Genomic DNA, 26583 nt, shown 5'->3' with positions numbered 1-26583 from the left:
AAGGGCAAACCCGGTACAAAGAATTGTTCTAATTTTTAAATATTTTATTTCAGTCTTTTCTTTTAAAATAAATTTGTTTTTCTCATTAAATTATCATTAATTTCTAATTAAAATCAATCTCAATCTAATTTTGTCCTCCTACAATATAAATTTTTCCATGCCCTTTTCTCCGTGACCGCTTCATATTTAAATTTTGTAATTATTTATTCTCATCAAAATTTTGTGTTATAATTAATTTTTATATATTTTTTTTTTGCAATTAATTAATTGATCGATCCATGAATGTAATAAAATTTATTAAAACTCAATCGTTATAAAATTTAAAATTTAAAAGCTAAATAGTTAAAGTTTGTTTATTTTAAGTATGGATGCTTTGTTCCTTCTTCCGCTAGGTCTAGAAGATAACATTTTTTCATTATATAAATAAAAGTTTGGATGTCTACGAACTCATATCACATTCACATTCACGTTTACACTATATTTATGTAAAACTACTTTATTTATGTCACGTTCATGTGCAAATGGGTCGTATTATATTCATGTAATTAATCATTTTAGAAAATAAATGATATTAACATTTTAATACTTTATTTACAGTCAACGAAATTATTAAAAAGAATAAAGTAGAGTTAAAAGGATTTATATATCAAAGACTTCTTTTTAGTTTACTAAAATTTCAGTTAAGGGAAGACCTGTGGAGGGGTATAGACCAGGGTTGCCGATAATGTGGCTGAACCAAGTTGTGTAGAGGTGTAGGTTAAGGTGGTAGGTTATATGGCTAGTTGGCTTGTTCGAGGTCGAAGTGTCCTACCACGCATAAACTCTCATCTGTGCTTGATTTTTCTCATTCTTAAATCAATATTGAATCAGAGTAATGAATTAGACATTGTTTTGATCTATGGTGAAAATTACATAAAACTATTATTCTTAACGAGGCCGAACCCGATAGAGAAACGAAATGAGAAGCTTCATGGAATTGGGGGAAGCTGTTAGCAATAGCATGGTTTAAGCAACCAAAATGTGATGTCCAAATTTTTGGAAGTCTTACCAAGTTTATGTCTAAATGGAGATGTTTGATAAATGAAAGAGACCAATGAAGCATAAGAAATGTCTATAAAACTGGTAGTTCATCTTAAAATCGTTGTCGTCCTGTCCCTTTTCCTTTCCCAATCAATCGAAGATTCAGACACGCGTCAGATATGCAACGAAACCAAACAGAGAAACAAAGAAAAAAAATGAAGAAAACTTTCCTCAAAGAATATGAGTAGGAAACCGAGTAAGCAATGGCTTTCAAAATTGGGGAAAACCCCATTGTAGTCGGTACATGTTAAATCATTCATGTGAAATCTAACCTTCGTTTTTTCAGGGGAAAAAATATTTCTTTTAAGAGTGTGGATACTTCTTTCTAATAAATGCATTTTAAAATTGTGAAGATGACGAGCATATATAACTTTTAAAACAGACAATATTTATCAACGGTGGGCTTGAGCTATTACTATTTTACTAGGTTTGGGTTGTTACGGGCTTGGACTATTGGACAATATTTGTCCGCCATGGATTTGGGTTGCTATTGGATATTATTTGCTAAGAGTAAGTTTGAGCAGTTCCAGCCTTAAATTTAACAATATTTACTTTTCTAATAAAATTAAAGAACTTTCTCTTTTAATAAATTAATAAAAAATCTCAATAAATTTTGTATTCAAATTGATGTAGTAAAAAAAAAAACCTTCCTTTAAAACTCAATTAAAAAAAAAAAAAAAAACTAATTTGTTTCCAATATATATATATATTAATTATTAATATTGTAATTTGTTTGAGACCAACCCAGCTGGTATCTGGCATCTGGCTTTCTTGTTGTCCAATGCTATGTCTGTTAGGCTCGAAAAAAAGTTATCCCTTTTTAGGAATACTTTCAAAAGTGTCCACGTTATTATCGTTGTTCTCTTAGAATCTCCAATAGAATTCAGCACTTCAATCCTAATTTGGTCATCAAAATTACATCAGCTTGGATATCTAAACAGATAATATGGAACAATTCCTTAATTCCTTTTACCCAACAAATTAAAACGGAAAGAGGAAGAAAGACGATGAATTAGATTCTTCTTTGATGATGGACACTTTATGCGGCCCACCAATTAAAAGACATTATTGTCTTCGTGGCTTTGCTTTAAACTTCTCTATAAAGTTTTATCGCTATATTTTGGGCTTCTTTAGGTAAAATGGACTTCGAAAAGGAAACAACTTTTATGATGGGAATCAATCAAAAATCCGTTTTTGTATGTCGATCAACGCCTTTGCTTCATGCCTCGACTCACCTCTCTTTTTTTTTCTCTATATAAACTCCAATTCTACACATTCCTTTCTTTTCATGCCACGCAAGACAAGCCATAATAATATATACAATTCCCAGGACAAAGATTACAAGGGAGTGAGTGAAGAAAAACAAGATGTGTTACCCACATGATGTGCCGCCTCGGAGAGAGTTTTTGGATGTTCAATGCAATTGGGTCCTCTTGCAGACGGCGGCCACGGCGGTTGAGAGTGGCAGTGTCGAGTCGGTGAAAAAGCGGTGCTTGTGCTCGCCGACAAGGCACCCTGGGTCGTTTCGTTGCAGGCTGCACCGAAGTGAGTACGTTTGGGTTGGGAGGCCGCGGATGGTGAAAAATGGACCGGCGGCGAGTAAAAAGGTCTCTCTGTTTAACGATGAGTGATTGGTGTTTGAATCGCTGGAATGTAATTGCAGAAGAAAATGAATAGCAGTGGCTTTTAATATGCTTGATGTTTTTAAAATTTTATTTTTTCGACTAATTTCCCATATGATGTGATTCCACTTGAAGTTCAGAAAAATAAGAAAATTTAAATTATTTCTGTGCTTATAAAATATATATATACCCAAGGCAAAATTTTAGATTTATTTTTAGTTCAGAATGTTTAATTCCCAAATGGGTAAGAAACTCTTCACACATATGAACACAAAAGCAGGAGTAAAGCACATAATCTAATCTCATTATTGCAATGGCAACAACTGCCTACTACTACACATAACAAATGAACTTTAACTTGTGTAAGAATCTGACTACATTGTAAAAGCATAGTTTATAAGTAATAATCCACAAAGATGTTCGGAACTTACTTTTTCTTTTAAATCTCTAGCATATGGACAACGGAGCTTAACTTTCTGCGAGGAATATTAACACTCAAATTCAACAATATCAGGGGCGTTCCCGCTTCCCAGTTTCAGCTTCACGTCACAAGAGTCATAATCAAACTGAATTACCATCTTTCGTTCACTGCAAATCCAAGAGGTTGTGAGGTTGTCATTTTGGCAGAAATATCAACAGAAAAGTACGCAAAATGATGAATTCTCACCTCAGGGTAGCAATCTTGATGCTCAATTGTTTGGCTATTTGTATCCACAAATACCTCACATGATACTGTAGCCTGATGAGCATTAAGAAACAACATCAAAACAACAGGCATTGAATACATTAAATCTATTTATGCTGAATGTTCAGTTGGTGAAAGGGGCCACAGAATGACAGTGGAGGTGGGGTGAGGAATAGAAAAGAACGACGTCTTTGAACTCAAATGACACATTTCACTATTTGACATTTATACAGGAACGCCACAGCAGTCTAACATAACATTATAATTACAGGGATTCTTTTAACTCGGATGACATATTCCACTAGAAAAACATCCGAGGTCTATAAAAGAACACCAACAGCCTAAGATAACATTGTTATAATTGAGTTAAATGTAGGAATAGGCAGGTCACAATCAAATCAACGGCACGGTTCATGTATAAAATCCAGAAGAAGATAAATGTTCTTCAAGCATTTTCCCAGTCAACAGCATAGCACAAAAATAACCAGTTTGATAATGATTTGGTTTCTGGTTACTGAAAATTAAGCTTCCTAGAGTCTTTCTTTTGTTATGTTTTGAAAACGCATGTCAAGTTTTGAAAACTAGCTAATTTTTAAAAGCTTGTTTTTGTTTCTCAAATTTATCTAAGAAGTCAAATGCAGGGATGAAGTTCATTGTAAAGAAATTGTGAGAAAACAAACAAATTTCAAAATCGAATGGTTATCAATTGGGCCTATGCTTTTGGGAATGATTTAGGAGCTGCAACTTGCAGGACTAGAAATGGGTTCTAAAAGTCCAAATAGTCAATCACAGAGTTGAGTGTTCTATTCCAATTATCTGAACTTCCACTCTAAGAAACATGTAATAGCCGTCAAAACAAAATGAGTATTATTTAAAACGTGGTGATTTCAAACAAATGGAGTTTTCTTGCAGTGTATCCATTCAATGATTGCAAACTAATCAAACAAACAAAAGCTCAAATGTATAATGATGCTACCGCAATTTCGATCATTGAAACTGCGAGGCTTTAAAACGAATCAACATCGAACGAACTTACAATTCCGAGTGAAGATTTGACCTATTGTTGGAAACAGAACAAGATCAACATTACCTTAATTGGGAATTTGATAAAGAAAAGCCCCATGGATCCTTCCACTTCTGTCTCCGTATCGAAAGGAATTATACCTTTCCTCAGATCCTCAAGCAAGAAAAAGACGTCGTGAATGATCTGTAACCCATTCAAATCGAGAGTGGCGTTCACGTAAGAGGAGCCCCGAGCAGAGACACGACCGCCATCAGAGCTCACAAATCCAAGTCGTCTTCCCCGGAAGCCGACCGAAACGCCAAGGTAATTGTAGTCGAGAGAAAAAAAGTTCTTATTGCGAACCCTAACAGAAGCAGAGAAAGAAAGGTCAAGGACGACAGCAGGCAACAAACGGACTTTCACGCCATTGAGTTTCAATCGAACGAGTTGGAGCGAGGGATCGGACGGGAAAAGTAGAAAAACAACGGCAGAGAGGAGGAGGAAAGCGGCGGAGTAGAGGGCACAGAGGCGAAGAAGCCGCCGCTGCCGGTAGAGAGGGGGACGATAGAGAGATAAAACGACAACGTTTTGCGGTGCAGCAGCATTTGGGGGAATAGGAGAGTAAGGAACAGGGATCGAACCGTCCTTAGAGCAGCTCATGCTTTGTTAGAGAGAATTGAAATGGGAACTGATCTTTATGAGTAACGTGGCAAAAACGCCCGCCCCTCCCTAAGCTACCCGCTTCAGCCTATCAAGAATTTACACGTCCCAATAAAGCTTATGCCACAACTTTCAAACTACTAACAATAATTGCGTTCAAATTTGTTATAATTTCTACGATTTTGAAAATATTACAAATGATATTAGAGTCAAACGAACAATACCTAAAACCCAACTTAAAAAATGTTTAATAGATATGAATGTGAGAATGTGAGTGTCCTTATCCCATATTGATTAGAAAATGGCATAAAATAGACCTGTAAGTGCTTAGCCCAATCACGAGCTATATACAACATTTCAAAATATATATATAAAAGAAATTTATGGAAATAATTAAAGCAAAATCCACGACTGTAAGTCACCGTCCAGTCACAAGATGCCATCGCACTCTCATAATCGGCCCCTATGCTAATGCTAATTGCTTTATATTAAAGCATTATTTCTTCACTCTCGTTGAGAGTATTAATACCATTTTTATTTTAGTTGATAATCACGGAAAGCAGTTCTTAAATCATTACAGATAAATAAATAAATAAATAAAGGTTTTGGATAAATCTAAATCCCAAATTTACATCAACCCTAAAATTGCTTTCCATCATCAAAATCCAGCACAGCGAAGAGATACAAACGAAAATGAAAAGAAGGAAAATTAAGCAGAAACTGGACTGAATAACTGAAATTAAAATCAAAGCACGCCGTCAAAACAAACAGACAAACAAGAAACTAATAGCCATCTGGAGAAGCAGAAATCGACTCTGATATTTAATAATACGAGTCGAGTAAGATCGCAATACATAAATATTTACAGAGGATTTTCATTACTTCTTTTTTTTCTAGCGAAATTTCGGATAGTCGAGAATCAAGTAGATTCAACTGACTTGGGAGAAAGATCTGAGGTGTGAGAGGCGTCGGCCGAAGACGACGCAGTGGTCTTGGAGTGCCTGGTCCAGGGCAACGAATTGGAACGGTGAAGACGACAACGGAAGGATCCAGGATGAGTGGTGGGCGAGCAGAGGCATTGGCCTTTGGATGAACATGTGTGAGCCGCCACGCCGTCACCGTCGCCAACGCTTTTGGCGGAGGAAGGGATACTGATCCTGATTTTTCCGTGGGCTGACATTTTTGCAAAGCAATTTGGGAACAAGAGATGGGGATTTATATAAACGGGGGTGGTTTTGTGAGATTCCTGTATTTCCAGATCTGAAGCACTATGATGATGCCACGTGTAAATGCTACTTTCTCTATCACAATTATTTGAATAAATCTTTGAAACCAAAATTAAGTTTTTTTTTCTTTTTCTTTTTTCTTTTTAGTCATATTTTAAACAAAATTGAAAACGCCATGGTTGTCCTAACTTAATGTGAGTATTAATTGGGGAAACAAAAAATAAACCTTATGATTAAAAATGGAAAACAGGATGGAAAAATTGTTACTATGGGCCATTCCTTGTGGAATTGGCAACCCCCATTCATACTCACCATCTATGACACCGCTATAATTTAGACTATAAATTACCTAAATTCACGAGTAGATACTGTCAACTTTAAATGTGTCGACTACGAATAGATTTTTATACTATTATAATGAATGTTTCGTTCCCCTCTCCAACCGATGTGAGATCTCACAATGGTTGGAGTAGCAAAACAAGCATTCCATATAAGGTGTGAAAACCTCTCCCAAATAGACATGTTTTAAAATTGTGAACGAACAAAACAAACAATATATATTAGCAATAAGTTACTGAAATTGAAATGGAGTATTTGCCAGCAAAAAAACATAGATTTAATTTGGTGGGTGCTGAAACTGAAGCTTCTCGTGTCTCGTGTGCAGTCCAACAGGTAGGTTGTCCTTGTCGAAATGGCCGAAACCGCCTCATTGCAGTGCAGGTCAAGAGAAACAGATCTTTTTGTTTGTTTTTCATTCATACATCAGCGCATCGAAACCTGCGTTGGAGGTCCCTCAAAAACAGAGATTCTTTTCTTTCTCCGTCTTCCGGATTCTTATCTTCATGACTCTTTACAGATCACGAGAGTTCTAGCAGAATCACAAACGCACAAGAAACACAAGTGGATAGCCTCAGGTGAAAATGAAATGGAACGGCTTATGATTTATTTAAATGTTCTTAGAAGATGGAAGATATATATCCCCCCAACATCTTTCCATTAACAACCCAAACAAATGGAAAATAACAAAATTACCAATATCTAGATAACACTTTATGGGCTGGGACAGAGGCGTGGCTTAGATGGCCGTGCAATACCCAGCCCAATGCATCGAGAAACTTGCTGCTTTCTTTTTCTGATACGACACTAAATATAAAGCTGCCATTGAATTACATCACCATGATGGCGAGGTACAGGGAGAAGCAGAGGAGGACGATGACAGAGCATTGTTAGTGTTAGAATCACTCCCAGAATTCCCCACAGACCTGGCGTTTCTCAATGTAATCGAACAAGCCTCAGCTGGGAGCTTCTTCATCGGCGTTAAAGGAGGCGTATTGGGGAGAGAATGGATGGTTGTCGAAGGACATGCTGCAATCTCGTCTTCCTCAGAAGAACTACATCTTTCCAATCTTGAGGGAGAGGAATTTGGTGTTTCAAATGGGGTGTCTTCTGCTGCATCATTGTCATAAATGGGGTTTGAAATGTATATTAAATGGTCACTGTCACTGGAAGAATTGTCGTTACAGGCAATAGCAGGGCTTGGTTTACTCAGGGCACAAGCTTTCAAAATGGGAAGATCAGGTGAGGATGGGGTGGAAATGAGCTCGATTCGATGAGGGCTAAGAGGGCTAAGGGATGATTCATGGGTGTCAATAATGTCGATAACTCGATGAAGTTTAGAGCTTTGGCTCTTTGCTTCAGCTACATCTACATTGTTGTCTTTAACAACACAAGGGGGAAAAAGAAAGTTTCTTGGAGCACTAAGAACACCATGAGCATACAAGCTACTGAGAGAAATGACAGACCGGTTGTTGTCCCTGCAAGGGGCTGAAGGCAAAGACTGGGGGACGTTCCTGGCGGTTACGAGGGAGTCAGCAGGGGAGTTGGAGGTGGTGGTGGGCGGTGCAACTCGAAGGCTACGGCGGCGGAGTAACAGAGAGCAGTAGAGTTCAGCAAGCAACACAAGAATGAGGCCCAATACAATGGCAAGGCTCACGACCATTATCAGTGTAGCTCCTAATATCACCTTGGACGTTCCCTGCATCTTTCTCTCTCACTCTCAGAATCTCTCTAATGAAGTAGCTGAAACTTGAAGGGAAGGCCGTAAATACGAGGGTGTATTGAAGGAAGGACAAAGGGGGGATTTTTTTAGGCGGGAACTAGTAACACAGAGAGAGAGAGAGAGAGAGAGAAGAGGTCAAAAAGGTCTTTTAACTAACACAGTTTTCAACCAAGAAAAAAAATTGGCTGACGAACGGTCATATGTTAATGATATTAGATCCTTAAAAGAAGACCAAAACGTCTGCAAGAATACAAAGTTTGGTCCCATGATGTTTTAAGACTTGAAAGAAGCTGTAGGGAGTAAAAGGGGATGAAGAACTCGGGAGCAAGATGCATTTTTTAAACAAATAGGAAAAGAAAAGTTGTTCCTTTGTGGATGATGATGGGGCAAGCTGGGTAACACTAGCGACACAGCTCGTGACGGGGTTGGGTTGATCTTACATTTAGCTATCAACATCTGTATCATTTCAAATTTTGAAGTCGTACACTCGCTATTACAGGTCAACAATATAAATCTTCAAAAAGCAATGATGACTATGGATGGGAGATATGACGAGATGCAGCTCACATACACGCAAGGGCTATACAATGTGAAATGGGTAAAAGAAGTTCGTGGGAGAGGCAACCAAAAGAGGACACAAAAGATTTACCTTCCTCTCAAGGCTGCAAATCGGGCAGCCAAATCATCGTAGTCGGGTAATTTAGGATGAACATGCTTAGCTGCACTTGATCGGTCTGGTTGAAAGGAAATAGCTCGAGTATATACTTTGGTTGTTTCTGATGGACCCAGATGATGTTCAGGAGGTAGGGAAGCTGATCTAGCTGGTGGATGAACTGTGTCTGCCTGCTTATCAGCTTCATCTCTGCTTCTTAGATTTGAAGGGGACTTGGCAGAATCAGTACCATTTTCAAGAGACAGATGATTTTTAGGCTTCCTTCTTACCTTTCCTGGCTCAAAGGTTGATGGTTTCTTACTATAATGTATCAAGAGCTTGTCTATTATCCTTTCTTCTTCATCCCTTTCATTCTCCTGTTCGTCTATTAACAGCTGCAAGCCTCGTTTGTCATCCCTTCTCCTACTACTACTTCTTGACTTCTTTCTCACCGTTCGAATGTCCTCAGCATTGTCATCAACTGAATGACTGGAACGTGGCTTGTGGTGCCTTCTCCGAACTGATCTTGGTTTCGGCAGAGCGTCGGGAGGTATCCGACCACCAAAGAAACGATCCATTTCACCACCATGACTACTTGCTCTCAAAGGACTAATAACCTGCCTCTCATGGTCAGAATGGCGGGGTTCTAATTCGACACCGGTGATCATTTCTGACTTGACAGGCTTCTGAGGACCCATTGAGACACAATTGTTGTCATGGCTCCTATCCTTGTTATCCTTCCTTCTAGAGTTGGCCTTTACATATGGAGGAGGGAGGATACTGTTGAAGCTTGGCTTTGTATTTTGATGTTTATCCTCCTCAGCCTTCCCTTGATGAACTGCATATCCATGCCCCGTATGAGTATTGCCAGATGATGGCTCTTTAATGTCACTAGGAGCAAGACCTGACTTACTGTAAGGTGGAGATTTTAAGTAATTTGGAACTGTCCTCTCTCGGTCATTATGCACAACTGTTGTTCCATCATCTACATCTCCCAATACTTCACTGGAAGAAGAACTGCCCATTCTACGAGGTCCGAAAGCAGAGCTCATCATACCATTTCCAGCTTCATGCTTACTAGTTGGAGCAAGACCTGAATTGTTGTAAGGTGAAGACTTCAAGTAATCTGGAACTCTCCGTTCTCTGCCATTCTGCACAACTAGTCCATTATCAGCATCTTTCAGTACTTCACTCGAAGAAGAACTGCCCATTCTACCAATTCTAGCTTCATGCTTGGGAACTGTAGAACCTTTTTTCTCTCCATAAAGATTTATACGACCATCGGATTTCAAGATCGTCTCTTCTTCGTCGTATACTCTATTCTCATGTCTGTGTCGGGGAAATTCTTGTTTCGGCTGAAACTTGAGTTCTTTTCCTCCTGCAATGGTACTATCACTAGGATTGAGGAATCTGTGCCTGGCATTTGGTTGCTCAAAGTTTTCTTTGAATGACACACCATCATCCTTCACTCTTGGATCAATTTCCTTAGCATGGGAAAGACTTTTTTCTATTGCAGCATTGTGAGCCCCGAAATCTTTAGGTAAGCCCTGCAGAAGAAGGACATGGGAAGTTCAGACGTTGGGAAAGTTGAAAAATTGATACTTTTAAGGATTCAACTCAGTTTCTTGCACGTTGGAAAGTAGTAAAATAGGGGAACGAGGTGCACCTGAGCATAGGCTGGGGGAGTGGACATTCTCTTCTCAAAGCCCACAGAATCCCATTTAATTGAAAATTCCAAAGCTATGTCTTGTAATAACTGAACTTTCTTCTCCAATGTGGAAGGCTTGGAAGCTAAATTCTCAACAAACTACAGAAATAGATTAGTGATTAGTCTCTCATTAAGAAAGATCCAGGAAACCTGAAGCTAGTTACTTGGGTATTACCTTCCGGTTCTCCAAATGTTCCACAGAAGTCCCAAACCTCTCCTGAAAGATTTGCCTGAGCTCGCGCAATTCTGGCAAATCCGAAAATCTAGCAGCAGCAAACATTAGAGATGCAATAGCCTCACAACATTCCTCTGGACATTCCCTGTAAACATGGCAGCTAGAGGGAATCAGACGAACATAAATTATCAAGTATAAAGTCACAAACAAAATTTGTGTAAAATGATATAATCGTTCTTAGCCAGCAACTATATAATCGACCAGTGTAAGACGACATGAAGTTATCGACATGCTCTTAGCCAGAAACTATATAATTGACAAGTGTAAGACAACATGAAGTTATCTACATGCTTTGGAATGATATAAAGATATCCTCCCTGCTAGTAAGCTATGAGATCCCACATCAATTAGAGAAAGGAACGATCTCTCCGACACGTTTTAAAATTTTGAGGGGAAGCCTAGAAGAGAAAACCCAAAAAAGATAATATCTAGCAGTGGACTTAGGCTGTTACATGAGCTTATCCGAGTGGAAATCTAATAAGTAATCAGAACACAAGCATGATTCAATACCTCTGCTTTTGCATGATTGGAAGATGCTTCAACACGGTATCACATGATTGCTCCACGAAATCATAACAGGACGAAATTGTTAATTCAACTAGAAGCCCCTCAGCCTGTTTCACACCATACAAGCAAAAGCAGCAGTTTGTTTGAGCCAATTACTAGACAGATACCATAGAAGTCGGCATAATAATCAGAGAATCAACAACAAAGTTTAATCAAACACCACATAGATATGGTTTTCAGGCAAGAACAAACACCGACACCACATAAACAGAATATTAATCCAAAAAAGAAATCATGGCCTTTATAAACTACTTATTTGAGCTTACACCCTAGGACAATCAAAACATTTTACAATTCAAACGAAGGAAACAATTGTGTGACAAGAAAAAAAGAATACCCTTCCATAAGCATTAATATCCAGCCCATTTGCGAGTAGATCAGCAATATCTTTCTTCAGAAATTTCAGAGTTGCTTTCTTCTTCCTCCGAATCACATCGATCCGACTTTTGGTCAATTTAATCTGGGATTTGCTACAAATATCAAGAAAACAAAAACATCCCTTGTTTAAGCTCTCAAGAAACTCAAAAATGAAAAAGAAAAAAAATAGATCGGAATTAATACCACTTGGATGTAAAGCCTCGGCCGAGAATCCCATCCAACATCTTTGGATCTTGAGCTACCTACCACTCTTCAAGCTAAATACCTCAGCCCCCAAATACATCAGCAAAGCTGGAAGGAAGAGAGAGAAAGGGGGAAGGGATAGAGAGAGAAAGGGAGGGAGTGGAGTAAAAATGAAATAACAGAGCTGGGGAAAGAAGAGGAAGACGACGAAGCTACAAACACTCCACGGTGCCATAAAAGGTATATCTTCCCAAACCCCACTCAAGAGTGCCGTTCACTTTTAAAAAAAAAAAAAACTCTCCCAAATACAAATTCTCCAATTACAAAACTACCCTCGCCTTATCCCAAAAGACACGAACCCTCTCTCTAACCTGAATTTTAACGTTGGATGGGTATTTTCGGAATTCAAATCCTCGTCTCGGACCTACCCTGAAAATCGGCGAGTAAAGATGAGGGGGGGAGAGATGGTGGCCGTTGGATGAGGTGACTTCGTCGTGGGGTATTGATGCTTAAGAAATGGGTTAATAAAACGGCGGCGTTTGGTCGAACCGTGCTGCTGAGCTGGACCGCAGACGCCTCACGCTTTTAGTGTAATTTTGATGATTTGGATTTCTGGCCTTGTTTTAAATTTTAGGTCATCTAACGACCGTTATAACGACACGTTGTGTTCTTTTTGACGTCGTTTGAATCAAACGACGCAACAAAACAGCTGTGCAAGGAAATTGAAGGGGCTATCTATTTATGCTTTTTTAAAAATTATTTAAATAATCTATTTGTGCAATTTAAAGCTCATTTCTATCCCATTTTTACACGTTTGCATCAAATTAATGGCTTTTGATGGATAAGTATTACCATTCCCAATTGAAAGTATTAATTATTCCACTTTTTTAATTAAAAAAATTAAAATTATTTGTATTTAGAGATAAAAGTTTAAAGTGACAATAATCAAATAATCAAATAATCAAATGCTTATTCAAAAAATACATATATATATGGTCCCTTACCAAAAGTGAAGTAACCCCCTTTTGTATCTTATTTTTGCCTAATTCTAGCCCATGTAATATATCTTGCAATGATGTATAATTAAGGGTCTAAAACAAGCCTGCAATGTTTTTTGTACCGATAAACGTATTTATGAAAGAATAAATATCTTGATAGGTAATCAATGCATTAGTACCAAATACCAAAAAAGAAAAAATTAAGAGAAAGATTACAACACTAATCAAAGTTTAAGATTGTACTAAAAAAAAGATCTAATTTGATGCCATTGGAAGCGGGATAATTTAAATCTAAGACGAGTATTTCAAGCCAAGCAGTGGAATTGTCCCGTGAAACACCCAATAAGAAATGGAAAATAATGGTTGTATACTTCGAATTTACACATTCTCAATGAATTCAACATAATATTTGTTTAAACGAACAAACAGATTAGTTTAAAGCAAGATAATGGCTTTATTCATAGGTGCATGAGGCAAAGTTCATAAAATATGGAAAGGAATTTGATATTAAATTGTGTAATGGTTGGGTTTGTGTCTGAAATAAAACAAAGAGTGGAAGACAGAAATGGTGGGAGCATGCGTGTCGGCGTCAGCAATAAGAACAGCCGACCACCGCTAAAACTGTCCAATAAATGATTGGAAATTGTTCTCCTTCCAAACAAATACTATTCTATTAATGTCAGTGTCATAAAGTATAACAATGAAGTTTTTTGGTCAGGTCGTCGGCCGTAGCACCACCCCTAATGGTTCCAACTTCTTCACAGATTCTATGATTCATTTCACAAACAAATGAGAAAAAAGAAAAGAAAAAGAGATAACTTGGTCTGGTGGAAATGGATTCAACAAAAGTCAGCAGAAGCTATGATTTTGCATCTTAACATTTCTCTCATTAATAAAGACATAGGACAGAGCCTAAACATGCGCGTGACATAATAAAGGTGAGTGAGGAAGAAGAAACCTAAGCATCATCAAAAGAACGTAGCGAGAAATGAGAAATGTTGATGTGAAATGACTCCCACGAACTTGAAAAGCCATTCAAAACAGAGTTTTTAAGTCCAAATTAAAGTGGGAATATGGTCTAAGACGTGAGATTGAAGAAGGAAAAGTGGGAGAGTGGACGCAGCACTAAGAAATTACGAACGAGAGAGACGCATTTGCCCAATGACAACAGAGAAAACAACAACCATAATATCGTTTTATTGTAAGGTTTAGTCACAATCAAAGTAGTTTTCGAAGTATAACCCTTCAAAATAGTGCTCCCAATGGCATCAGAAAAGCCATCTAAACTCGAAGGGAAAAAATCGAGATGGGTCTCTGAAAAAGATGTACCTTTTTCTTCAGCGTCGTCTTCTTCCTTCTTTCTTCTTTTGTTCACCAAAAGCACTTCAAAAAGTTGACAAGAAAATGGAATAGGTAGTTTTCTCGGTCAAGCAATTCATGCCGAATCAGTCTCTCCGAAACCATATGCTGAGGAAGAATGTCACTGTAAAAAAGCAAGGTTGAGACAGAGGCTGCAGGCTGGACAATTAGAGATAGTAGCAGCCTTACCAGTGACCTGAACAGAGTGGGAGTAAGATTCTGCGACCAAGAAGGGAAAAAGAGAAGGTTCATTGTTCAAAACCTGACAGCCGAGGATATAAGGAAACTAACCCAAGTATTGAATATCAGATACCTACGTGTTGTTATCAAACAAAGAAAAGAAACTGAAGAATCAAGAAAGATGAAAAAGCTGGCTACTTGAAGTTGATAGTACATACCATGAGTTTGAATAAGAGAGGAAGCCAAAGCAGATGCCCTGTGGATGGATGATTCTTCAAAGGAGAGAAAAGCTGCAAATCATCAACTGCTGCCACTGGGACCTGCGCACTTTCAATATTTCTGGCAAAGAATGCAAGTTTGACTTGTATCCAAGAAGCTAGTTTGCAGCCAACGAATTTTTAAAGATGGGAATTTTCAAGTACTTCTATTATGAATCCTGCAAAGTGAGAGCCACTATATACTAAATAGAAAGTGGGCATCTATAAAGTCAAAGGCTACATAAATCCAACCACAAGCATGCACCAGACAAATTTATACTTACTCTGAATTACACAATCATCTGTCATTTAGCCATAGCTAATAACGACGGGCTCGTAAGAAGGGGAAAGGCTTTTCACTAATAATTAATAATTGCATTCAGTCACGTTCTTGAAAAAACAACAAGGAGTCGCATTCAATATTAGTAATAATATATAAATAGAAAAGAAAAGAAACCAATTACAACAAATCGTTCTGGGATTTGTCATATAATAATGTGAAACGCCCTGTGCTGACCTGCGGCAGCTTCTAGAAATTTGCTCTGAAACAAAACTCAAATATAACAGTTGAAACATGCTAACATTGTGACAAGGAAACGGGTGAGAAGGCATATCATTCATGATAATTATTCGTAAAATAAACTGCCTAAAGTAGGGGTTGAAACTCCAGAGAATGGGAAATCCTAAAGAGATATTTAATTTAATATAGAATTGCAAAATCAGTAATAGCAGTCAAACATGTTTGGTTCATAGTTGACTATCTCAGCTCATCGTCCCCTGGGGATATCTATTGCTTTGAGCCTATCAAAAAACAAAGTGAAGATGGAAAAGGGGAAAAAAACTCAAGGAGTTCTTCAAAATCATCTACTGCTTCTCGGGCTCATCTGGATTTTCCTTGTCAGGATTTTCCTCTTCTTCCTCTTTTTTCTCTTCCTCCTCCTCATCCTCTTCAGGGGGATCACACGGCAATGGTGGTGGCAATGGTGTTTTCATGGGGCTAAACTGAGGAAAGATGTCTGGCCTACGTCCTGGCTTTGGCCTCTCCCACTCCTGCAACCAAATAGTCAAGAAGCATTCAATGTAAAGAACACCAGCTATAGCCTACTCAAGCACTTCATAGAATTTTCTAACTAGTTACTAACCAAACTTCGTTTGTCAGGTAAGAACATCAGCAATTTCAAATTAGAAAATGAATTGACCACCAAAAAATGCGCCCTTACAAAAATGATTCAAGCTAAATTTATGAACAACCTGATGATGTCAGTTGAGTTTCCAAAACCATCAAGTAGAAACCCGGCAGAAGAACAGAAAACAAATTGAACAAACAGACATAGTGTGTCAAACGAATGCCATGACATCCATTATAATCCAAACACCCCCAAAACTGAAATGGCAAAGTATCAATATAACTATTAAATTGCGCGACAAACAATCGTGAGGACTGCCAATATCTTCTTTCAATCTCAATTCAACAACTACAGTGCAATAAGCATTTACCCAGTGCAATACAATCGACAAGAGCTATCACAGATATGAAGTCAAAATATCCAGGCTACAAATTATGGCCCATTCTCATGAAATCTGTGACAATGCAAATAAGTAAACATTATAATGGTTGGTGCCCCTCGTCCAGAGATAGAAATCGCCCATTTTCAATTGAGATCGAGGGATGTATACTTTCCATGGAAAATGCAGATATAGCCGAAACAAGCAGACAGGTACAGTTGCAGGAAAAACCTGGCAAGATAACTCATGAACAAGCATTTTAAACAACCTTCAGAGACAAAATTTAACAATAATTATATCAAATCCTAGGAAATGCTCCAATTATCCACCCAACCTAATCTAGCAAATATACTAGCTAAGCTACATAAAAACGGTAAGCATAATCTCCATGAACGGGATGCAAAAACATTAAAATCCTACGAAAAAGAGCTCCGTCACAACCCGGAAACATCAAACACGCAAGGAAAGGGTGAGAAAGATACAATTGGGAAATCGAGTGGATTGCGACGAGTGATCTTCTCTTCCTCCGGGGCCATTCGAACCACATGCCTCCCCGTTCTCCTTCTAACAATAATCAAATTAGAGGTCGGAATGGGCTTGTTTGGGAAAGAGAATCTGCAGCCGCCAAAACAGCAACTATGGCTAGTAGAAGAAGAGGATATTGGTAGATAAGCTGCCGACGGTAAGGCTAGGGTTTTAGAGCTGAGCAGGCATATCGACGCCATGATCTTCCTCTTCCCCTGAGGTGACTGGTAGGGTCTAACTGAATCTCCTGGTGGCTGATTCCACCGAAATCAACTAGCCGCCACAAGTGATGTCCGACTCCGGACCGCCTCTTATTTTCTTCTCCACAGCGCAGCGCGGTGTTTGTTCCACTAAATTATCCTTTAAATTTTATGAAATAATCGAATTCTGGAATTTCTCAGAATTATCGACTAAAATAAAATTGCATCCTTTTTATTTTATACCGCTTCCATTATTCCTTTTATTATTATTATTATTATTATTATTTTATTTTCCTTTTTCCGAAGAAGAAACCAACTTATATGCCTAAACTTAATTGTAAAATATGAAATAAATAAATCATATCAAATGGTTCAAATCTAGATTCCTCCAGGTTGTCTATCGCCTCGCCTTAAGGGTATGATAGTGGTCGACTCCAAGCAAATCCCACAACATTGATTTTGTGGTCGTGTTCTACCTTGCTTTGTTTTAAATCTTGCATTGACTCAGAAATAAAAGAGGTACGATATCATTTATATTAATATTGCATTTTGGATAGTTTAGGACAACAGGGTCTCTACATAACGTATCTTTGATATTATTGACGATTGAGTCTAAACTTTTGAACGAGGCGATCTCCCCTATGAGGGACTAATTCCGGAATTATCGAAAATAAAACATGTGGCCCAAGAGATGCCTACCAATTTACCAAACATGAACCACGCCGCTCTGTTCAATTCAATTCCAATTTCACCCCATCATTCCTAAACAAACTTAATTGAATGCATTCACTCGAGGCTACGTGGAAGAAGGGGATGATAGGGGTGATCCAAGAATGAGGAATCCAATGGCCCAGATTTGGCTGTGCCTTGGAGATGGTCACCGCGCATGGAAGTGGGCCACCACTACCACATACAACGTGACAGCCATCACCAATGTCTCACTCTTTACCCAAAAGACAAAACTTATACTTATTCTCTATATAATATATTTATTTCTCTCACGAGATACGAAACTCAAGTGGCACGTGATGCACTTGCCCTACACGCGCGAGTGGTGGAGCACAATATTCTTACACCCAATAAATATACCAAAACTCCAATTATTAAATATTTTTCACGCATTTGTTATTAATATTTGACATTATTGGGAAAAATAAATGAATTAGCTACTTGGGATCGGCTACATTCAATAATTTTATGGAATATTATTCGGGTAGAAAGTTTAAAACAGCCGGACCCCGCCACTCCCCGGTCTCCCTCATTCAAAATCGCGTGAAATACACTCGCGCTCTCGTAAAGTCTTCTCCCTCTCTGTACGTGACTCAGCGACTATTATTGTACTCTTTTTTTATTCTCTCCACTGTCCAGCGCCCACATACCTTCAAACACGCCCCTTCGAACTTTGAATTCCGTTCTCATCGCCTTCCCACTTCTCTGTTTCTTCACCTCTCGGATTCCCCCGACACCCACTCCGATTGCCAAGATTCTACTCTCCCTTCCATTCCAGCCCCCTTTTACTCTGTTTTCACTCTTCAGATTGCAGTATTGAGTACTGGGTTTGGCTGAAGATAGGATGAACGCGGCCGGGAGACAGATTTCAAGATCTAATCCCACGGTGCACCACAAGCGTCAGCATTCCGATAATGCTATTGACGCCTTTTACTCTTACGGGAGATCTAATCTTTCTCATGTACACGAGCGATTGCTTTGTTATTTTATTTCTATGCCCTTTGTTGTAGGAACTGTGTTTCTCATTTTTCGTTCTTTGGGGTTTTAGGATTTTGGGTCGAGGGCAAGCAGGGGAATGCAGAGGAGTTTCAATGATCTTGGCTCTGCTGATGCTTTGACGCCACAGGCTCGGTCCCGGTCGTCGAGCATGAGGAAGAATGCGGATGAGATGTTGCTTCCAACCCATTACAGCCCTGGTCTCCTCGATCTTCATGCTTTTGATACTGAATTGTTACCTGAGGTTGGATTTGTTTCATTATTTTTACTTTTTTCTCTTTCAAATGCACATTGGTTTGAATTCCCGTAGTATGCGGATGCCGCTTTGCTATTTGTTAACGTGGGTCTGTTTGATGCCTTCTGTGTCTTTTGGATTAAGGGTCTATCTCATTTCTCATGTTTTCTTGTTCTCTTTTGCGGAATTACAAAACTAAGAAATTCAAGTTAGAGAGCATGCTTTGGTCAGTGTTTGATCCATTTTTCCAATTTAAATTGCCTGTAGCCCTGTAATTGCTGAATTGTTTAAATTTGATTCCAATTTGAGTCAATTGAATCATATAATTTATGGATCGGAATTGAGCCTTGTGATTCCAAGTTGGTTTCTCTTCATTCTAGTAAAGTTTTTATGAAATTAAACATTGATGAACTTGAAGAGAATATAGTGAAATGGATGCTTTTAATTGAACCAAATTTGATCACATGGTATGTATGATTCCTATATCTAATAAAATAATACCTCTTTGTTAAGTTAATTATTGCTACACCCTCAACTCTTGAGGTTGTCCTTTGGGATTATAAATAATGGAATCCAATTGTTCTTGTATTGTTATTATCAATATTTGCATCAGTATTGTTCTAGATTCAGAATCCTGGATTGAAATGGCATCCAGAGGGGGAGCACTATCCTTTAAATTTTCACATGCTCCGTGTGAACGAATTATGAATCTTGTTTATGGCTTCATTTTTACTGCGTCATTTACTTCATTTTGTCAGGCAGCTTACATTGACTCGGAGCCACTTTTTGCTGCCAGCAAATTACCTAATAGGCCTGGAGGTGCATCTGACAATAATCTTCTCAAAAGCATCTCAGTTGACAAGGAAAGAACCAATAATGTTGCTAAGATCAAAGTTGTGGTATGTCTCTTCGATACCATCTCAATGCAGCTGCAATTGAGATAATAGTGCCTTCTCCTTTTATTGTACCTGTTTTTCCTCAAAGTGATATGAAAATGAAAAGGGTTGAAGAATAATTTTTTCTTTTTTGTTGTCTTTTGGTGAAAATGTCGATAGGCCATGGGAGAGTTGTGATGGTCTACCTTTCCTCATTGAGCAGAGGGAGACTCTTTGAATTGAATCCATTATATAGTATAATTTTCTTCATTACAGGTTCGTAAGAGACCGTTGAATAAAAAGGAAATAACAAAGAAAGAAGAAGATATAATCACGATAGAGCGAATGCCGAATTCCCTGACAGTTCATGAAACAAAATTTAAGGTAAGTGACTGATCATTAATCATGATCATCTAGTTTCAATATAGCAACATGTTATGTTTGAATTGCTTGTATGAGTAAGCAGCGAGACGTTTTTTTTTTCCTCTCCTAAAATATATTGCATCTGCAGGTAGACTTGACAGAGTATATTGAGAAACATGAATTTGTTTTTGATGCGGTATTGCATGAAGGCGTTTCAAATGATGAAGTAAGTACAAGTCATGGATGAATACCATTTTGAAATGGAAAAACTATTTGATTTTTAAGCATTCTCTTTTGTTGTGCAGGTATATTCCGAAACTGTGGAACCGATAGTTCCCCTTATTTTTAACCGAACAAAAGCAACTTGCTTTGCTTATGGGCAAACAGGCAAGGTTTTAAATTTCATGCAATTTTGTAAGGGTGTTAGAAACCTAAGATTTCTCGTGGTAAAAGTATTTGTTCATGTTGTTGTTTATCTTGTTTCTTCTCTGCTTCGTTTATTTCAATATACTTAACTCGAAATATATTGATATGCTCGTTCAGGTAGTGGAAAAACATATACTATGCAACCACTGCCTTTAAAGGCGTCTGAAGACATTTTAAGATTAGTGCACCACACACACCGGAATCAGGGCTTCCAATTATTTGTCAGCTTCTTTGAGATATATGGAGGGAAACTTTATGATCTCCTCAACGAAAGGAAGTAAGTTCGTTGAGATTTAGCAGAAAATGTATGAATTCAGTTCATTTTCTTGAATGTATAATCATCGTGCAGAAAGCTTTTCATGAGGGAAGATGGAAAGCAACAAGTATGCATTGTGGGGTTGCAAGAATACAAAGTTTCTAATGTCGAGACAATCAAGGAATTGATCGAGCGGGGAAATGCCTCAAGAAGCACTGGTACAACCGGTGCAAATGAAGAATCCTCCAGATCACATGCTATACTGCAGCTTTGCATTAAGAAATCAGTAGATAGTTCGGAAACAAAGCCTGCTCGACTTGTAGGAAAGCTGTCTTTTATCGACCTTGCTGGAAGTGAACGTGGTGCAGATACTACAGATAATGATAAACAGACAAGGTCTAAATTTTCTTTTCAGAAAACTAGTTGCAATTATGTAATGGACCTTAGAGTACTTTAAAATCAGTCTGATTTAAGAAGCAAAAGTTAATAGATTTTTCTCTTACTCTCTCCCTCCCTCATGCTGTGTGATTGACTTGGAAATATTTGTGTTGCAGAATCGAAGGTGCTGAAATTAACAAAAGTTTGCTTGCTCTCAAGGAATGCATTAGAGCTCTTGACAACGATCAGGGTCACATTCCTTTCAGAGGCAGTAAATTAACTGAAGTTCTTAGAGATTCATTTGTTGGTGACTCACGCACTGTTATGATATCATGTATATCACCGAGCTCGGGGTCATGTGAACATACTCTCAACACACTAAGATATGCTGACAGGTGCGTTCTTTTCTGAGATATTACAATGGTATTTTCAAATATCTGTTAAATATGCTTTATATTTATCCCTTCAGGGTAAAGAGTCTATCTAAAGGGAGCAGCACAAGGCGGGATCCTCTATATTCATCTTCAAATGTTCGAGAATCGACGGCCTCTCTGTTCTCGTCCTCATTACCCACCGAGCCATCCTTTGAGAATAACAAAACTAATTTACCAAATGACAAGAACAGATTTGGTTGGTCCAAACAGAATGAAAGGGAAGGTACTCCACCGTTGAACGTTGAATGTGTTCCTAGCAACAGGGCAGACATAGCTTTGCCTCATCACAAAAGGCAGCCAAGCTTTCAAAATGACTTCACTGAAGATGATAATGGTTACCCTGAGCAACTATATGAACAGGAGAAATCATCATGGACGAACACCAAAATAACCGAAACTCGTCAAGTGCCAGGCTATATCAACCAGAAGAAATTAATTAATGAAGCAAACCGAAGGGATATACCTTATGTTGAGACTGACTCCCATTCGGATGATGACCTCGATGCCCTTTTGAAGGTAATAATGTTGTGAATATTGAGCATCAAACTTTCACAGCAATCATCCAACTCTAAATGACATCCTACAACTATGTCTTCATATTAGGAAGAAGAAAACCTTGTTACTGCTCATAGGAGACAGGTGGAGCAGACAATCGACATCGTCCGAGAGGTTTGCAATGCTTTTCTTTCTTATTTCGAACGTTATATGCTGCCACCTTTGGCAGCCAGTTTAAACCATGTGTAATCTTGCTTGCATATGCAGGAGATGAACTTGCTTGTTGAAGCTGACCAACCCGGAAGCCATTTAGATGACTACATCCATAAATTAAACGTCATTCTATCACAGAAGGCCGCAAGCATTTTTCAGCTGCAGGCTCAGTTGGCTCAATTTCAGAAACGTTTAGATGAGTACAATGTTTTGGTGGCACCCTCCAGCAACTGAAACAAATCTAGAGCCAGACAGACACTGCCCATTTTTTCCCTCCAAAAAAATCTTCTTTTACACAGGCCCGAGGGAGTCGGTCGATTGAGGTCAGTTAATATCGATATGAAATGGTTCATGCATGGCGTGGGATCGACAAACTGCCAAGCTTTTCCCTCAGAGGTGGTTTCAGCTTTCTTTGATTGTACAGAAGATTTATTTCCTGTCTATAGTGTTTGTTTTATATTCATGGATGTTTTCTCTCTCCCTCTGAGCTCTACTGCTGCTGCTGCTATTATATGACTGAGCAAGAACAATCAAGAAACTAATACACATTCTTGTGTTGAGTTATACTTGAGTTAATACTTGAGCTGACAAGTTGATTTGTGATCTCCCAGCCTTTGGAGTTTGTCAAAAGCTAGAAGGTTACACATGATTCTGCTGAGTGGGTTTGATGGATTTAATAAAGGAAAGTAGGTTAAGTAGGTGGAAAATCAGTCACATGAACAGTCAAAACTACGATATTGACCATGTAGATCTGATCTGTGTGCTAATTATCCATGCCTTTTGGAGTTGTTTATCAAACTTGGACCTTAAGCTAAACATGGATAAGCCCTTTAATCTCTTTGTTTTGTTTTTAATCACCAAATCAACCAATCTGCTTCACTCATTTGGATTAGCTCAATCTTTAACTAAAATGACAGCGAAGTGTCTCGATTTCATGCATCTCCTAGAATTTGCAAGAACCAAGTTAGAAGTAATAATTCACCCACTTTCCTCTCAGATCAAACTCGTTTCTTATTGTGTCTTTTGTATTTCGTCATGTGATTTGATTGAGTTTGTTGATTAAGATTTTAATGTAATTCAAATTTTGTTTTTGTCCGGGTCATGTCAATAAATAAATTTATCCCATTACAAGATTTGAAGGATCGTGTCTACTTCATTGAGCAATTATTTTTTATTGCGGGTGCTGGAAGATAGTTTTCGAAATTTGAAGGGTTCAATATTTAATCTTTCTAAATATCAAATAAATATTTATAACTTTTGAGAAGTGGTTGCATAACAGTACAGGACCATAACAGTACAGGACCGTTGCTTGCAGATATTGTCTTATTATGACTTCTACTCAAAATTTTAAAATAAGTTTGTTTTGTTGATGAGAGGTTTCCACACTCTTCGTCCCCTTCTCCAACTGACGTCACGTCAGTGAGATCTTTGTTTATATATAGTTTTTAATAAAAATCATTTTTATAAAGTAGCAAATAAAATAAACGAACGGATCTTAAAATTTATGATTTGAAAATTGCCGTATTGGTGGTGATATTTTGTCAATTAATATATGTGAAGACCTTTTGCACTTTGCCTAGCATGCAGGTCAGATTTAAATATATTCACACATAAATAAATAAGTTAGTTTATGAATTAGGTAATCAAAATGGATCTTATCTTGCTATAAATAGCAAGAAAACCATTACTTCTTCCTTTATTTAATTTTCATTAAAAAAATCAATCCCATTTCTGATTGGTTTAAAATTAATGTCGAAATGAAATAATAATAAATTCTAAACCCACCTCCAAACTATATAGATCTTGTCATCTCAAGAATTAGAAAATGTTTATGGGCGATGGAGTACAACATTGACCAATAGTATGCATGATTTAGAGTCAACAAATTCATAAATCTCTCATTGGAGCTCTAGGACGGAAGTGATATTTGAAAAGACAAGTGTTCCTGAATTTAGAACAAATAGAAACACTCTTTCTTCTTATCTTCACTCTCTACAATATCCTTCTCAAATATAATCTTGATGTTGGCTATCAAATTTAAAATCGCAGGGTTTTTTTCCTACAAACTCAAGCAATTCACGTAACTTTTCTTTTAACTTCATACTCAGTAATCACCATCAAAATTTCAGAAATTTTGACGACGGAGTCCTTAATTGATCGATCATTATAATTAATAACCATATCCTTATAGTTGAGAATAATTTTTGTAAATTCCTGAAAAAGAAAAAAAAAATAGTGTAAATGAAAATGATAGGAGGAAAAGTTAAAAAGATTTATTTAAAAAAGAAAAAAAGAAAAAAAAAAAAGGGGAATGTGAAAAGGCGGAAGGAAGGCGACATCCGACATCCACCACGCGTTCATAAATCCACTCAGCGCCAACGCACGTGTAGCTTTGCCCTAAAAATTCAAGCTTTGCCCTAAAACTCACTCACTCCTTCAACTCTCTCATTTTATTTTGGAACTCCCTCTCCCCACGCGCCATTCCGCCGTCTGTCATCAAAACCATTCAATTCATTATTATTAAACTATTAGAATTCCATTTTAATAAATAATATTGAGGTGGCAACCAACTAGTTTCTTTTATAGTTTTTCTGATTTAAACGTTAAAAATATATATGGATATGATATAACATGGTCCGTGCGCGTGGGGCTGGTAGAGGCTCTTACGTGGCAAAATATCTAATTGGTAAGCGCCTCACATCAGGGCGCTGGCCAATAGAAGAGTAGAGCCTCACTGAATGGGTCCCACCTCTTTGTTACCTTAGTAAGAAAGGGTGCAAAAATATCATATACTGCCACGTTACCCTTCCTGCTACAGTACGCGCGTCCATTATTTATTTACGATGCTGCCTCATCTTTCCCAAAAGAGAAATTTGTTGGTTTTTTTTTAAAAAAAAAGAAAAATAAAAACTTAAATCCCCCCTCCCCTCCGCCATTTTCAACTGTCTTCTTCTTCTTCTTCGGAGAATAGGAAGAGAGCTTATGGGATGGAGGTTAATTGCGGAAACGACATTGTTGCACCTTTTATTTTGAAGACTTATCAGATGGTCAACGATCCCCTTACCGACACTTCCATTACTTGGGGCTCTGCTAATAACAGCTTCGTCGTTCTCGACCCTCTCTATTTCTCTCATACCCTCTTGCCTGCTTTTTTCAAGCATAATAACTTCTCTAGCTTCATCCGACAGCTCAATACTTACGTATGTAATTCCCAATTCTAATTCCCAATTTCCTCTGTTTTTTTATTTTTGTTTTAATTTGATTTGATTTTTCGGAGAGAACAGGGGTTTCGGAAGGTAGATCCGGATCGATGGGAATTCGCGAACGAGTGGTTTCTACGGGGCCAATACCACTTACTCAGAAACATTGTGAGGAGAAAACACTGTAGTAATTCCGCCGTCAAATTGGTTGGAGTTGGGGGGGATATGTCGGATGAGGATTTGGTGTCGGAGATTGGGAGGTTGAGGAAAGAACAGAGGGCTCTGGAACACCAGCTCCAAGCGATGAAGAAACGCCTGGAAACCACCGAGAAACGCCCCCACCAAATGATGGCGTTTCTTCATAAAGTCGTGGAGGACCCTGAAATTCTGCCCCGGATCATGCTCCACCGGGATCCCACCCACCGCTTCCAAATCCCCGATAAGAAGAGGCGCTTCATGACTTCCCCTTCTTCCTCCTCCCCCTCCACCGCTTCCTTCGACACCGACGAAATTGAAGACGACCCCACCCGCCCCGAGGTGTCGGGGCCGTGGTTTCTGGAAGACCCGGCTGCGTTTGGAGTTCCGGCAGTGGCGCCGATGGATATTGGTATAAGCAGTAGCGGCGGAGAGATGAAATATTTGACGGAAATGACAGTGGGGGCAGTGGAGGAGAGTCGCCCACCACCGCCTTATCCATTTTCTCTTTTCGGGTGTGGATTTTAGTTAATTACTTCATTTAATTTCACATCATTTTCTTCCTTCTCGCATTTTATCTTTATTAATAATTTCTTCCACTTCCCTTTCTTTTCTTTTCTTTTCTTTTCTTTTCCCCAATACATTTGTATATCCATATGTAACTGTCTCATCTAATTCTGAAAAAAAAAAAAAAAAAAAAAAAAA

General features: G+C 38.2%; 6 protein-coding genes across 7 annotated transcripts; 2 read left to right on the top strand and 4 right to left on the bottom strand.

Moving 5' to 3' along the window:
• Window positions 1-2967: 2967 nt before the first annotated feature.
• On the bottom strand, window positions 2968-5135 carry LOC111485280. The gene is made up of 3 exons (XM_023132102.1): window positions 4478-5135; window positions 3370-3441; window positions 2968-3290 (listed from the first exon to the last, which is right to left on the bottom strand). Exons 1-3 carry the CDS (start codon window positions 5048-5050, stop codon window positions 3288-3290), a joined length of 648 nt encoding a protein of 215 aa, XP_022987870.1. The 5' UTR covers window positions 5051-5135; the 3' UTR covers window positions 2968-3287.
• Window positions 5136-7197: 2062 nt separating this feature from the next.
• LOC111485251 lies at window positions 7198-8537 on the bottom strand. Its single transcript, XM_023132056.1, has one exon. It carries the CDS (start codon window positions 8315-8317, stop codon window positions 7448-7450), a length of 870 nt encoding a protein of 289 aa, XP_022987824.1. The 5' UTR covers window positions 8318-8537; the 3' UTR covers window positions 7198-7447.
• Window positions 8538-8653: 116 nt separating this feature from the next.
• On the bottom strand, window positions 8654-12327 carry LOC111485130. Its single transcript, XM_023131863.1, has 6 exons — window positions 12059-12327; window positions 11835-11967; window positions 11441-11544; window positions 10871-11015; window positions 10654-10794; window positions 8654-10534 (listed from the first exon to the last, which is right to left on the bottom strand). Exons 1-6 carry the CDS (start codon window positions 12097-12099, stop codon window positions 8981-8983), a joined length of 2118 nt encoding a protein of 705 aa, XP_022987631.1. The 5' UTR covers window positions 12100-12327; the 3' UTR covers window positions 8654-8980.
• Window positions 12328-15517: 3190 nt separating this feature from the next.
• Window positions 15518-17289, bottom strand: LOC111485300. 2 transcript variants are annotated; one of them, XM_023132128.1, is made up of 3 exons: window positions 16841-17267; window positions 16534-16589; window positions 15819-15902 (listed from the first exon to the last, which is right to left on the bottom strand). In XM_023132128.1, the coding sequence occupies exons 1-3, from the start codon at window positions 17081-17083 to the stop codon at window positions 15842-15844; spliced, it is 360 nt and encodes a 119-aa protein (XP_022987896.1). In that variant the 5' UTR covers window positions 17084-17267; the 3' UTR covers window positions 15819-15841. The 2 variants fall into 2 exon arrangements, with proteins under 2 accessions (XP_022987895.1, XP_022987896.1); XM_023132127.1 differs by lacking the exon at window positions 16534-16589 and having other exon boundaries at window positions 15518-15902; window positions 16841-17289.
• Window positions 17290-18414: 1125 nt separating this feature from the next.
• Window positions 18415-23086, top strand: LOC111485129 (kinesin-like protein KIN-13B). The gene is made up of 12 exons (XM_023131862.1): window positions 18415-18773; window positions 18861-19052; window positions 19802-19942; window positions 20195-20302; window positions 20430-20507; window positions 20587-20668; window positions 20825-20984; window positions 21057-21359; window positions 21518-21736; window positions 21811-22291; window positions 22379-22444; window positions 22538-23086. The coding sequence occupies exons 1-12, from the start codon at window positions 18657-18659 to the stop codon at window positions 22715-22717; spliced, it is 2127 nt and encodes a 708-aa protein (XP_022987630.1). The 5' UTR covers window positions 18415-18656; the 3' UTR covers window positions 22718-23086.
• A 2278-nt stretch (window positions 23087-25364) lies between these two features.
• On the top strand, window positions 25365-26556 carry LOC111485256 (heat stress transcription factor C-1-like). The gene is made up of 2 exons (XM_023132061.1): window positions 25365-25683; window positions 25768-26556. The coding sequence occupies exons 1-2, from the start codon at window positions 25471-25473 to the stop codon at window positions 26404-26406; spliced, it is 852 nt and encodes a 283-aa protein (XP_022987829.1). The 5' UTR covers window positions 25365-25470; the 3' UTR covers window positions 26407-26556.
• Window positions 26557-26583: the final 27 nt, after the last annotated feature.

The sequence above is a fragment of the Cucurbita maxima genome, unplaced genomic scaffold, assembly GCF_002738345.1.
Source record: "Cucurbita maxima cultivar Rimu unplaced genomic scaffold, Cmax_1.0 Cma_Scf00010, whole genome shotgun sequence".
NCBI lineage: Eukaryota > Viridiplantae > Streptophyta > Magnoliopsida > Cucurbitales > Cucurbitaceae > Cucurbita > Cucurbita maxima.
This window is presented reverse-complemented; position numbering and strand designations above follow the sequence as displayed.